At 37.4% G+C, this 15,412-nt stretch overlaps 1 protein-coding gene across 2 annotated transcripts in view; it reads right to left on the bottom strand.

Annotated features, from left to right (window-relative positions):
- Positions 1-324: 324 nt before the first annotated feature.
- The window catches only part of inpp5ka (inositol polyphosphate-5-phosphatase Ka), a 35,841-nt gene continuing 20,753 nt past the window's right edge, over positions 325-15,412 (bottom strand). For both annotated transcript variants that reach the window (XM_056270751.1, XM_056270752.1), the window contains 3 exons: positions 1,685-1,768; positions 1,478-1,582; positions 325-651 (listed from right to left, as the gene is read on the bottom strand). In XM_056270751.1, coding sequence (XP_056126726.1) covers positions 571-651; positions 1,478-1,582; positions 1,685-1,768 — 270 coding nt within the window. In that variant the 3' untranslated portion in view covers positions 325-570. The remainder of the gene's footprint in view (positions 652-1,477; positions 1,583-1,684; positions 1,769-15,412) is intronic.

The following is a 15,412-nucleotide window of genomic DNA, read 5'->3' as shown; positions in this document are numbered from 1 at the left end:
CAAAGTACACATGTGCCATAAAAGTTCTCAAATATATTGTGCAAAAGCAGCCTTTTCTTGACAGTGTAACAGTCTGCATGAATTTAGAATGGAATGAGAAAACAAGGACAGCATTAGCTGTAACAGTAAACATGGACATTTTGATGTACAGTGGACTAATAAAACATTTGTTTGAAAATATATTACAAGTTAAATGCAGACTAAATGTTTTTTTAAAAGAATGTGGTAATAGTAAGGCTGTGGTGTGAATTCATTAATTAAATAAATTACATCACTGGTATGCTTTTCTTAATTTGTAACAACTGTTTTTGAATCCATTTCAATAAACTCAGTACCAATTTAAATGTGCTTACTTAGAATACCACAATCTATTTGGGACGGGTCCCACCAACTGGCTGCAATTTAAAATATACTGGCTGCGATTTATAATATTTCTTGGTTAAAAGAGAGAGAAAAAAACACACATTGTAGTTACTATATCACATACCAATAAAAGCTCAAATTTTGGATTAAAATTGCACTTTGCTTAAATCCACTGGTAATGTTTGGTTTGACATCTTGGTCTTGGTCTTAACTGGCAACCGTTTCATCAAGTCCATTGATATTTTCAGACACTAAACCCTCTTCAATCGCCACTCTGGATTCCTGCACCTGAAGTGAACATTCATTTGATTTTTATACCATACTAGAAGTAAAACACTGAAGCCAACTGAAAATATGCCTTTCAAAACATACAGCCATAACAGTGTCAAGTCAAATTTATTTATATAGCACTTTATACAACACAGATTGTTTCATATCAGCTTTACAGTGATAAACCGGAAAATATGCAATTTGGCTGTTGTTCAGCTGAAGTCAGTGATTAAAAATAATTACTTACATAAAAGCAGGACTAGCCATATGTCTATGTTACCGTAAATAAATGAATACATTTTTTATATGTTAAAGCATTTAAATAATGTGCAATTTTGGGTGTAATGCATTACTAAGCAAATAATCATTGTAATTAAATTACTTTTACCTTGACAAAGCAAAGTAAGAGATTTTTCTGTGATTTAATTACAGTTACTTCTGATGTAATTGCATTAAATACTGTATAGACTATAGAACGATTCTATATGAAATAAAATGGGATTTAACATCTAATGATATGTATGCATATAATTTAACCTTCTCCCTTTAAAAACTTTGGTCAGTTCAAGAAAAATGTATGCCATTTTATATAACTTATTTGAAATAATTTAAAGAGCAGATTCATGTCTATCCTTGTATTGTTCAAATGGTCGAGGTTTTTTACGGGATTAAGAAAGTAAATAGTAATAAGTAATGCTATACTTTTTAGAGAGAGTAATTAGTACAGTAATAATTACACTGTTGAAAATGTAATTAATAATAGCTAGTAATTAATGACTTTTTTTTAAAGAGTAATTTACCCAACACTGATTATAGCAAAATATAGAAGTAAAATTTTACTCACCCTGAAAGGTTGACTAATACCCACAATGCACTGCAGGTTGCTGCTATAATAGCACAGCACACATTCTCCCCCACGAACTGGAATTTCATCTTTGTTCACATAAACCTGTGAAAAAAAGACGATATAATCTATAATCTACTCAGTTGATTATGTGAAGAAAAAAAATTCTTTATTTAACAAGAAACACAGACAGCAAATGCTGCAAACCTGAAAGAGCTCATCATTGAAAGACACCTGGTCATCCTTCACCCAAGTGTACGTGATATAGTCTGAGACGCTTTTAAAACCAACCTGTGAAGTGACAAACACAAGTTCTATATTAAAGAAACCCTGGATAATATCTAGTTCACAATATTTTACTATTACTATCGATAACAATAAACAAATATAGCTGCGAGCAGCGATTACGGGCCCAAGCCGGTGGCACCGCCACCCCGGTGCCTTTAGTTACCTAAAGGCACCGGGGTGGCGGTGCCGCCGGCTTTGGCCCTTCATCGCTGCTCGCAGCTATATTTATATATATATATATATATATATATATATATATATATATATATATATATATATATATATATATAAAAAGCCGGTGGCACCGCCACCCTGGTGCCTTTAGGGTTATTGTGCACGACGTGACACAAAATATCTGCTCGCTATCTGCCGAACGGCTCTGGTAGTTCCGCTTCAGCACTGATGATGTTGTAGAAATAGTGCGCTCTGGTTGGTCTGGATTATTCGGGATTTTTTATTTTATACAGAAATAAGTTATTTATAATTCAGATGAGAATAAAGTTAGTGTTGATTAAAATGAAGGAAAACAAATATATTGATCTGAAATATAGAACATTAATTTTAAATTTATTTAGGTTCAATTACCAAACATACAATCTTAATTTAATTTAAAGCAAACAATACATTTAAAATATATATATTTATATATATATATAAATATATTTTTTTGCTGAAGAGGTGCTTTTCTGGCGAGCAACTTCTATGTTGGGCTATCTATTGGTGGATTAATGTTCCGTTTAAAACGGTCATTCTTTCCAACGATTATTAATTACCTTATATTTAAAACTATTGCTATCCTGTGCTTTGGTTGCATTTTGGTGGCATTATTACTGTAATACATTAGACATGACAAAATACCTTCATAGCGGTATAAGAGAGTATCTTCAATTGGTACCGAGTGGCATAAGACTTGATAAACGCGCGTTCAAAATGATTAGGATAAAACAGGTCCTCGCGCATCCATAGCGATTTAAAAGCCCCCAGCGGTCACACGTCAAATAACCGAGAAACATACCTAATATATAAATACAATACTTGATTTTGAACACAAGAGGTCAGTATAGCCCTATGTATTTATATATATAGCCGGTGGCACCGCCACCCTGGTGCCTTTAGGGTTATTGTGCACGACGTGCAAAAACGTAACCCTGCTTTGACTGTCGAAAAGAAGTGTGCTGTAGAGCTTGTATCAGTGTGGGCTCTGCAAAAGTGTGCATTGAGGGCACATATCAACCACAAAGTATGCGAGAGCAACCTTCTGAAAGGTCAGGTCTACATCCAGGTCTACATCTGCCGTGTGTTTACATCATAGTAGTGAAGTTTGAAGCAATCAGGTGATTTCAAAGCTTTTTGAAAGTGACAGACTTCCTGCTGCCAGTTGGTGGCGCTATAACCGGGGTGGCGGTGCCGCCGGCTTTGGCCCTTTCATCGCTGCTCGCAGCTATATTTATATATATACACACACAAACACACACACACACACACACACATATATATATATATATATATATATATATATACATAAATATATATATATTGTTTTTTTAGGAGACAAGACAGAATATTACTTGCCTGATCTGATTAGAAAAATAGTGTTTGTGTGTGTGTGTGTGTGTGTGTGTGTGTGTGTGTGTGTGTGTGTGTGTGTGTTTGTGTGTGTGTGTGTGTGTGTGGCGTAATTGAACAATGTAGACATAAAAACATACTCCGTCCTTTTGTTCATACAGGACATTATTCAAACTGCAAAGTGTTTACTTATATTTGTGTACACTTGCAATAAAACACAACATTGTGCTTTTGTCAAGCTATAAACTCTTGTCAAACTGTAAACTACAACTGTCACCCAACCAAAATCTCTTACACACACACACACACACACAGTTTAAAAGCAAAAAAATATCAAACAATCCTATTTAAAAACAGTCTGTGGGAGCCATCTTTTGGACATTCATCATATCGCATTGGTTTTCATTTCTTGTCATCAAACAGAGCCCTAATCTGTTTATTTTTTCATCACACGGGCATTCATAACGCTGCGCGTCCACGACGATGAGCGAGCAGAACAGAGTGAACGTTTTTTAGTTCATTCCTACTTCCATAGGAATTCCCTCGAGCGCTCTGCACGCGCCACCATTATCAATGTCCGTGTGGACGTCCGCGATCGAACAGTGGAAACATTGGCTACTCCGTCATTTTATTCAAGAAGATCATTCAAACTGCAAAGTGTTTACTTATTTTTGGATACTCGCAATCAAACACAACATTGTGATTTTGTAAAATACATTCAAGAAATCCGCCCCCGAAATGGGGCTTCTTTTAAAATGAAACGAAAATGCTCACAGCTGCACGTCTTGTGGAGACGTCCGTTACTTTCGCTTTCAAGTTAGCGACTTTAAAGCCCCCAGCGGAGTCACGGTGGGAAAATATTCCCATAGTAGCATCCCTACAATTTAATACAATTGGCCTACCTGATTTTGAACACAAGAGGGCAGTAAAGCACTGTGAATGATTTTTATTTTTTTATTTTTTTGGCTAAACAACCATTCTGGCTGTTTTTAAACTTAAACATAAATCTTAAATTGAAAAAAAGGAATACAATGGGTTTAGTTCTAATATTAGTATAATTTTATAGAAAAATAAATGGTGTATAATTACATTTTAGAAAGATATGAGACATTTCCTGATTCTCTTTTTGACATAATCCCTCGCCATAGCAAAACCGTTAGAGATATTCAATATCCGTTCACAATTTAGCATCTTTAATGTATTTTCATCAAGTTGAAAAAGTTTTGTAACTGTAGATGAAAGTAACCCCCCCCCCCCACCCACTTTTGTCACAAAAGGTGGCGCTACTGAGCCCCTGCACCACGCCCGTTTCTGAAACTTTGCACATGTCTACTGGCTAATAAATGTGATCTGTCTGTCGAGTTTCATGCAATTTTAAGCAATTTCAGGCATGCTAAGAGTCTCAAAAGCATCCAAAAAGAATATTAAAGTTTGATGCGTTGCCATGGCAACAGTATCTAAGATATCAATAATCCTTTCACAGGTCTACATCTGGCGAGTGTCTACATTATACACATCAAGTTTGAAGCAAATCGGGTAAAAATAAGAGGGTGATTTCAAAGCATTTTGAAAGTGACACACTTCCTGCTGCCAGTTGGTGGCGCTATAACTTTGACTCACAATAGTCACATCCATGTGATCGGCTTCTTACAGCGAACACACTGTTGAAGTTTCATCAAGATCAGTTAATGTATGCAGAAGTTATAACACACTTCCTGTTTCCATTATTCGCCATAAATTCGTTTCCTCGTCACGGCCAAACCGTTCGAGATATCAGAAATCCCCTGGCAATTTTTCATCCTCAATGTCTTGACATCATGCTGACCGAGTTTCGTTGCGATTGGTTGAATTCTCTAGGAGGAGTATATCGAATTCCAGGGGCATACGCTTCCAAACAAACCATAATAGCCGACTTCCTGTTGGGCTGGGGTAAAAAGTAAAAGTACAAAGGATATATGAACCGATGAGATCTATATGTGTACCGAGTTTCATATTATTACATGGAAGCGTGTTTGATTTATGGACCAAGTTTTCGGACCCCGTTCCAGGGGGCGCTGTCGAGCCCCCCTGCCACGCCCGGGTACCAGCTTCAGCCCGGCCCTGATGGCCGCGGGTTCTGACCAGTGTGCAAAGTTTCAAGAGTTTTCGTGCACGTTAAGAGCCCCAAAAGTGCCCGAATAGTCGATAAAATAATAATAATAATAATAAATATAGCTGCGAGCAGCGATTACGGGCCCAAGCCGGTGGCACCGCAACCCCGGTGCCTTTAGTTACCTAAAGGCACCAGGGTGGCGGTGCCGCCGGCTTTGGCCCTTCATCGCTGCTCGCAGCTATATTTATATATATATATATATATATATATATATATATATATATATATATATATATATGTATATATATATATATATATATATATATATATATATATATGTATATATATATATATATATATATATATATATATATATATATATATATATATATATGTATATATATATATATATAAAAAGCCGGTGGCACCGCCACCCTGGTGCCTTTAGGGTTATTGTGCACGACGTGACACAAAATATCTGCTCACTATCTGCCGAACGACTCTGGTAGTTCCGCTTCAGCACTGATGATGTTGTAGAAATAGTGCGCTCTGGTTGGTCTGGATTATTCGGGATTTTTTATTTTATACAGAAATAAGTTATTTATAATTCAGATGAGAATAAAGTTAGTGTTGATTAAAATGAAGGAAAACAAATATATTGATCTGAAATATAGAACATTAATTTTAAATTTATTTAGGTTCAATTACCAAACATACAATCTTAATTTAATTTAAAGCAAACAATACATTTAAAATATATTGGTTGTATGCACTTTTTTTTATAAAAAAAAGATATATATCCAAAAAGACAAGGCCTTAAAGGGTTAAACTCTTGTCACTGTAACAGACACAATCTCTCTCTAATATATAAATATATATAAATTCAATAGGCCTACATGATTTTGAACACAAGAGGGCAGTATAGCACTATATATGATTTGGATTATTATTATTTTTGACTAAACAACCATTCTGGCTGTTTTTAAACTTAAAAATAATTCTTAAATTGAAAAAAAATTTCTGCTCTGAAAATATAAATAAGCATAAAAATTGAATAAGCACTTTGAATATTCTAAACAGAATAAGCACTAGTCGCTAATGAGTAAGTACTAGTACTTAATGGAATAGATACTAGTATCTAAAAAATAAGTACTAGTAGCATGAAAATAGAGACTAGTAGGTTAAAATGATTAAATGTTAAAACGGCTTGCCATATTAGCTCAGAGAGAGACAGAGAGAGGCTCACCATATTCAAACCAAAATATCTGACTTCCTCTTGGTCTGAGCTAATTACGGTAAATTAGAAAGTTGTCCGGCTCGAAGAGTACAATATACATATCGAGTTTTGTTACTGTGGATAAAACTAACCCCCCCACTTTTGTCAAAAGCATTTAGAAAGTGACACACTTCTTGCTGCCAGTTGGTGGCGCTATAACTTTGACTCACAATAGTTACATCCATCTGATCGGCCTTCCTAAACCCATAATATATGGGTTTAGGAAGGCCGATCAGATGGATGTAACTATTGTTGCTATATAGCCGACTTCCTAATTTTAAATTTATTTAGGTTCAATTACCAAACATACAATCTTAATTTAATTTAAAGCAAACAATACATTTACAATATATGGGTTGTATGCACATTTTGTAATAAAAAAAGAGATATATATCCAAAAAGACAAGGCCTTAAAGGGTTAAACTCTTGTCACTGTAACAGACACAATCTCTCTCACACACACGTCAAATCACTTACATTTTATATGCAATATTGACTTTTTTTCTGTTTCAGCAGTGAAACTAGTTAAACAAAGATCACAGCAGAACCATTGCGCATCTCACAGCAACGTGTTTTCTCATTACTGAATGATTCAGCATTTTGAACGAATCGGTTGACTGAAAGATTCAATGACCAATCCATAATCTGTCTCATTCATGAATGACTCAGCCGTTCGAACGAATCGTTCGAACAAATGAATCAATGACTCGCTCATTAAGACGGTCGCTTGGCGACACCTAATGACGGTTTAGTGATATGTTTAAAAGTATCATTCTTTCAAACGATTGTTAATTAACTCATATTTGAAACATAAGCTATATATATATATATATATACACACACATATATATACACAAAAATAAAATAAAAACACATTTGAAGCGTGTTTGCTTACTAAATTGTGAGCGGAACGAAAGTTGCAGCAAATATCAGCAATAAATTTCATTAATCACGAGAGTGAAGTGCTGACTGAAAAGATGATGACGGAATAGGCTATTTTATGTAAAAGCGCCTATTTAAGCGAATCTGTCATTGTACTCTTTTGTTGTTGTGTTTTCCGTGAAAAATAATAGACTATTGAACTCACAATTCAAGCAATCGGCCCCCGATATTGCACTAATTTTAAAGTGACACTAAAAAGTATGCGGCTGCAGTGGCATTCATTACAGTGCGCATCCATGGCGACGAGCGAGCAAAACAGAGCGAACGTTTTTTCATTTCTACTTCCATAGAAATTCATTCGAGCGCACTGCGAGCGCCACCACTATAAATGTCCTTACTTTACTTTCACTTTTAACTTAGCGATATAAAAGCCCCCGGTGTTACACGTCAAATAACCGGTGAGAAAAAATTCTCGGAGTCACATAGCAGCTACCTATATTTAAATACAACAGGCCTACCTGATTTTGAACACAAGAGGGCAGTATAGCCCTATGTATTATTTGATATATTTATTTTTTAACTGAATAGTGCATCCTGGCTGTTTTTAAACTTGTACATTATTCTTAAATTGAAAACAAGAATAAAATGGGTTTAGTTCTGATATTTGTATAATTTTATCTAGAAATAAATGGTGTATAATTACATTTTTAGAAGATATGAAGCTTTTAGTGTTTTTTTTTTTTTTTTTACATGACTTTAATCCCTCGCCATAGCAAAACAATTAGAGATATTCAATAGATATTCACAATTATGCTTCTTTAATGTATTTTCATCATGTTGAAAAAGTTTGGTGGGAATAAAATAAACCACTTAAGAGGAGTGATGCATATTTTGTCATTTAAAAAAAAATACAAAAATTGTTATGCGAAAAGACAAGGACTTAGAGATTTCTTTATCCTTTAATGCAGGAAAAATCATACAGCCAGCCACACACACACACACACACACACATAAACACAGACACCAACCCTCCCTCCCTCCCCTCCCCTCTGCTCCCCTCCCCACACAGACACACACACAAACAGAATGGCAGGGGGACAAGAAATCCATTCAAACTACAATATCTGACTTTCTGTTGCTCTGAGCTAATGACTTTAAATTAGAAAGTCGATTGGCTTGATGAGAACAATATGCGTGGCAAGTTTTGTAACTGTAGGTAAAACGAGCAAAGTTATAACACACTTTATGTGTCCTTTTTTAGTCATAAAATTAATTTCCTCGCCACGGCCAAACCGTTCGAGATATCAAAAATCCCTCCGGAATTTAGCATCATCAATGTCTTGACGTCATGCTGACCGAGTTTGCTTGAAATCCGATCAATTCCCAAGGAGAATTAAATAGAATTTCAGGGGTATGCGTTTCCAAACAAACCATGATAGCCGGCTTCCTGTTGGGATGTCGTAAAACTTAGAGCACGAAAGTTGTTTAACCCAATGAGATCTATAAGTGTACACAGTTTCATATTATTACATGCAAGTGTCTTTGATTTATGGACAAGTGTTCGAATCCCAGTCCAGGGGGCGCTGTCGGTCCGCCCTGCCACGCCCGGGTACCAGCTTCAGTCCGGCCCTGATGGCCACGGGTTCTGACCCGTGTGCAAAGTTTCAAGAGTTTTAGAGGATGTTAAGGGCCCCAAAAGCCCCCGAAACCTTGATCAACAATAATTAAAAGCTTTGTCACTCAAACAGACACATCCCCCTCCCCCCACAGACACAGAGGTATGCAGAGAGAGGGAGAGAGGGACAGAGATTACTCCAAAACATCCCATTCAAACCAAAATATCTGACTTCCTGTTGTTCGGAACCAAAAACTGTAAATTAGAAAGTTGTCCGGCTTGATCTGAACAATATGCCTACCGAGTTTTAAGATTGCAGGTAAAACTATGAAACTAACCCTCTCACTTTTGTCAAAAGGTGGCGCTACTGAGTCCCTGCACCACGCCCGTTCCTGAAACTTTGCACATGTCTACTGGCTAATATATGTGACATGTCTGTCGAGTTTCATGCAATTTCAAGCATGCTAAGAGTCTCAAAAGCATCAAAAAAGAATTTTAAAGTTTGATGTGTTGCCACGGCAACAGTATCAAAGATATCAAGAATCCATTCACAGGTCTACATCTGGCGTATGTTTACATTATACAGATGAAGTTTGAAGCAAATTGGGTTAAAATAAGAGGGTGATTTCGAAGCATTTTGAAAGTGACACACTTCCTGCTGCCAGTTGGTGGCGCTATAACTTTGACTCACAATAGTCACATCCATGTGATCGGCCTCTTACAGCGAACACACTGGTGAAGTTTCATCAAGATCAGTTAATGTATGCAGAAGTTATAACACACTTCCTGTTTCACGTTTCTCGCCATAATTTCGTTTCCCCGCCACGGCCAAACCGTTCGAGATATCAAAAATCCCCTCGCAATTTTTCATCCTCAATGTCTTGACTTCATGCTGACCGAGTTTCGAGGCATTTCTTTGAATTCTCTAGGAGAAGTACTTTAAATTCCATTGCATGCGTTTTACAAACAACCCTAAATAGCCGACTTCCTGTTGGGCTGGGGTAAAAAGTAAGAGCATGAAGTATATATGAACCGATGAGATCTATATGTGTACCGAGTTTCATATTCTTACATACAAGCGTGTTTGATTTATGGACCAAGTTTTCGGACCCCGTTCCAGGGGGCGCTGTCGAGCCCCCCTGCCACGCCCGGGTACCATCTTCACCCCGACCCTGATGGCCGCGGGTTCTGACCCGCGTGCAAAGTTTCAAGAGTTTTCGTGCACGTTAAGAGCCCCAAAAGTGCCCGAATAGTCGTAAGAAAAATAAAAGAGGAGAAAAAAAAAAAAAAAAAAAAAAAATATAGCTGCGAGCAGCGATTACGGGCCCAAGCCGGTGGCACCGCAACCCCGGTGCCTTTAGTTACCTAAAGGCACCGGGGTGGCGGTGCCGCCGGCTTTGGCCCTTCATCGCTGCTCGCAGCTATATTTATATATATATATATATATATATATATATATATATATATATATATATATATATATATATAAAAAGCCGGTGGCACCGCCACCCTGGTGCCTTTAGGGTTATTGTGCACGACGTGACACAAAATATCTGCTCGCTATCTGCCGAACGGCTCTGGTAGTTCCGCTTCAGCACTGATGATGTTGTAGAAATAGTGCGCTCTGGTTGGTCTGGATTATTCTGGATTTTTTATTTTATACAGAAATAAGTTATTTATAATTCAGATGAGAATAAAGTTAGTGTTGATTAAAATGAAGGAAAACAAATATATTTATCTGAAATATAGCACATTAGTTTTAAATTTATTTAGGTTCAATTACCAAACATACAATCTTAATTTAATTTAAAGCAAACTATATATTAAAAATATATGGCTTGTATGCACTTTTTTTTTATAAAAAAAAAGATATATATCCAAAAAGACAAGGTCTTAAAGGGTTAAACTCTTGTCACTGTAACAGACACAATCTCTCTCTCACACACACACACACACACACACACACACACACACACACACACGTCAAGTCACTTACATTTTAGATGCAATATTGAATAAGCAGAAAAATCGGATTTTCTGCTCTGAAAATATAAATAAGCTTAAAAATTGAATAAGCACTTTGAATATTCTAAACAGAATGAGCACTAGTCGCTAATGTATAAGTACTAGTACTTAAAGGACAACTCCGGCGCAAAATGAACCTCGGGTGTAATAACACATTGGTACAGAAAATCGTTCCCTGAGATTTGTTTTCATGATAATCGAATATAAAGAGTTTTATCTCTAAAAACAATTTAGCTTATAACGCTAGTATATTGGGCATCGAGTAAGCAAAAAGAGATCGCTAGTTAATACCATTAACAAGGCTCAAATTAGCCCCACACTAACACGGCAGCATAATGAGTGTCCTTGCATGCAAACCGAAGCATTGAGAACTTTGTAAGTGTATAGACAGTTTAATAAGAAGATACTTTACACAGACAGTACAGTTAGCGCATACAGACAGCAGCCATCTTGGAAAACAGTCTCGATCAATCGAACCACGAAGGTGAGCGAACAGTACGTGTAGATATTGAAGATAAGATGAATTATATTTATTTTTTTATTTTCTCTGTTGCGTTCAGTGCTTCTCTTATGCGCTCAGTGCTTTCTTCCGGAAACAACGGACCATATGAGATTCCAAGTCACAGTTCAGCTCACGTATCACCGTGTTCGTGGTTTGACTGATCGAGGCTGTTTTCCAAGATGGGTCCTGTCTGTATGCGCTAGCTGTACTGTCTGTGTAAAGTATCTTCTTATTAAACTGTCTATACACTTACAAAGTTCTCAATGCTTCGATTTGAATGTAAGGACACTCATTATGCTGCCGTGTTAGTGTGGGGCTAATTTGAGCCTTGTTGATGGTATTAACTAGCGATCTCTTTTTGCTTACTCGATGCCCAATATACTAGCGTTATAAGCTAAACTGTTTTTAGAGATAAAACTCTTTACATTCGATTATCATGAAAACAAATCTCAGGGAACGATTTAGTCTGTACCAATGTGTTATTACACCCGAGGTTCATTTTGCACCGGAGTTGTCCTTTAATGGAATAGATACTAGTATCTAAAAAATAAGTACTAGTAGCATGAAAATAGAGACTAGTAGGTTAAAATGATTAAATGTTAAAACGGCTTGCCATATTGGCTCAGAGAGAGAGAGAGAGAGAGAGAGAGAGAGAGAGAGAAAATTACCTTTTAGATACTAGTACCTATTAATAGATACTAGTATTTAGGCTCTAGATCCACTCCGAAAGTCACTTCGTGATCATTTAACCGCTTCATTTGAGAAAAACTATCATTATGACATAAACAAACAAACTCAAAAGGTCTTCACGGCAACCCGTCAAAATAAAAGTTCAGTTTAACTTGACAGAAACATATTACCGTTGTACAGTAGAATTTAGATATGTCCCAATGTAATAATACTAACACTAATCCAAATAAATTATCATCAAAACTGAATTTAAGGAATAATCCATGTTTTAATTTTAACAGTAAAGCTCATTGTGCAGCACGTTATTTGACAAAAAGTTTATTTAATTTCATATGATTAAAATTGATGATAAATGATAAAATTTGTGTTTTATGTCTTCATTTTATTACCAGAAAAAACACAACACAGAATTAGTGTGACATTTTTTTTCATATTTTTTTTAAATGTTGTATACGTTTAATGATTCATAATACACTATTTCAATTAATTAGACATGCTTTTTGATTGCTAAAAAATTTACACCACGTATTCGTAATACACCCGCTCCGCAACACTAGCAGTTCCCCCAATCCCCCACCCCCCCCCCCCGAAAAAAAATCCTAGGGGAAACACTGGGCATTCATAACGGTGCGCGTCCATGGCGACGAGCGAGCAGAGCTGAGTGAACGTTTAGTTAATTTATTCATTCGAGCGCTCTGCAAGCGCCACCATTATCAATGTGGACGTCCGTATTTAAAAGCTCTCGATCCTCAGTCACATACCAAATATGTATATAATTTTGAACACAAGAGGGCAGTATGGCCCTATGTATGAGTTGGTGTTTAAACTAACCTATCACTCAAAGAGCCCCCCCCCCCCCCCCCCCCTCCCCACACAGACACACACACACACACACACACAAACAGAATGGCAGGGGGACAAGAAATCCATTCAAACTACAATATCTGACTTTCTGTTGCTCTGAGCTAATGACTTTAAATTAGAAAGTCGATTGGCTTGATGAGAACAATATGCGTGGCAAGTTTTGTAACTGTAGGTAAAACGAGCAAAGTTATAACACACTTTATGTGTCCTTTTTTAGTCATAAAATTAATTTCCTCGCCACGGCCAAACCGTTCGAGATATCAAAAATCCCTCCGGAATTTAGCATCATCAATGTCTTGACGTCACGCTAACCGAGTTTGCTTGAAATCCGATCAATTCCCAAGGAGAATTAAATAGAATTTCAGGGGTATGCGTTTCCAAACAAACCATGATAGCCGGCTTCCTGTTGGGATGTCGTAAAACTTAGAGCACGAAAGTTGTTCAACCCAATGAGATCTATAAGTGTACCGAGTTTCATATTATTACATGCAAGTGTCTTTGATTTATGGACAAGTGTTCGAATCCCAGTCCAGGGGGCGCTGTCGGTCCGCCCTGCCACGCCCGGGTACCAGCTTCAGTCCGGCCCTGATGGCCACGGGTTCTGACCCGTGTGCAAAGTTTCAAGAGTTTTAGAGGATGTTAAGGGCCCCAAAAGCCCCCAAAACCTTGATCAACAATAATTAAAAGCTTTGTCACTCAAACAGACACATCCCCCTCCCCCCACAGACACAGAGGTATGCAGAGAGAGGGAGAGAGGGACAGAGATTACTCCAAAACATCCCATTCAAACCAAAATATCTGACTTCCTGTTGTTCGGAACCAAAATCTGTAAATTAGAAAGTTGTCCGGCTTGATCTGAACAATATGCCTACCGAGTTTTAAGATTGCAGGTAAAACTATGAAACTAACCCTCTCACTTTTGTCAAAAGGTGGCGCTACTGAGTCCCTGCACCACGCCCGTTCCTGAAACTTTGCACATGTCTACTGGCTAATATATGTGACATGTCTGTCGAGTTTCATGCAATTTCAAGCATGCTAAGAGTCTCAAAAGCATCAAAAAAGAATTTTAAAGTTTGATGTGTTGCCACGGCAACAGTATCAAAGATATCAAGAATCCATTCACAGGTCTACATCTGGCGTATGTTTACATTATACAGATGAGGTTTGAAGCAAATTGGGTTAAAATAAGAGGGTGATTTCGAAGCATTTTGAAAGTGACACACTTCCTGCTGCCAGTTGGTGGCGCTATAACTTTGACTCACAATAGTCACATCCATGTGATCGGTCTCTTACAGCGAACACACTGCTGAAGTTTCATCAAGATCAGTTAATGTATGCAGAAGTTATAACACACTTCCTGTTTCACGTTTCTCGCCATAATTTCGTTTCCTCGCCACGGCCAAACCGTTCGAGATATCAAAAATCCCCTCGCAATTTTTCATCCTCAATGTCTTGACTTCATGCTGACCGAGTTTCGTGGCATTTCTTTGAATTCTCTAGGAGAAGTACTTTAAATTCCATTGCATGCGTTTTACAAACAACCCTAAATAGCCGACTTCCTGTTGGGCTGGGGTAAAAAGTAAGAGCATGAAGTATATATGAACCGATGAGATCTATATGTGTACCGAGTTTCATATTCTTACATACAAGCGTGTTTGATTTATGGACCAAGTTTTCGGACCCCGTTCCAGGGGGCGCTGTCGAGCCCCCCTGCCACGCCCGGGTACCATCTTCACCCCGACCCTGATGGCCGCGGGTTCTGACCCGCGTGCAAAGTTTCAAGAGTTTTCGTGCACGTTAAGAGCCCCAAAAGTGCCCGAATAGTCGTAAGAAAAATAAAAGAGGAGAAAAAAAAAAATATATATATATATATATATATATATATATATATATATATATATATATATATAAAGCCGGTGGCACCGCCACCCTGGTGCCTTTAGGGTTATTGTGCACGACGTGCAAAAACGTAACCCTGCTTTGACCTTTGAGAAGATGTGTGCTGTAGAGCTTGTATCAGTGTGGGCTCTGCAAAAGTGTGCATTGAGGGCACATATCAACCACAAAGTATGCGAGAGCAACCTTCTGAAAGGTCAGGTCTACATCCAGGTCTACATCTGCCGTGTGTTTACATC

This window comes from Rhinichthys klamathensis, unplaced genomic scaffold (genome assembly GCF_029890125.1).
Source record: "Rhinichthys klamathensis goyatoka isolate OS25496 unplaced genomic scaffold, OSU_Roscu_1.1 h1tg000308l_1, whole genome shotgun sequence".
In the NCBI taxonomy this organism is placed as follows: domain Eukaryota; kingdom Metazoa; phylum Chordata; class Actinopteri; order Cypriniformes; family Leuciscidae; genus Rhinichthys; species Rhinichthys klamathensis.
The sequence above is the reverse complement of the archived record's forward strand: the minus strand, read 5'-3'. Positions and strand labels throughout refer to the sequence as shown.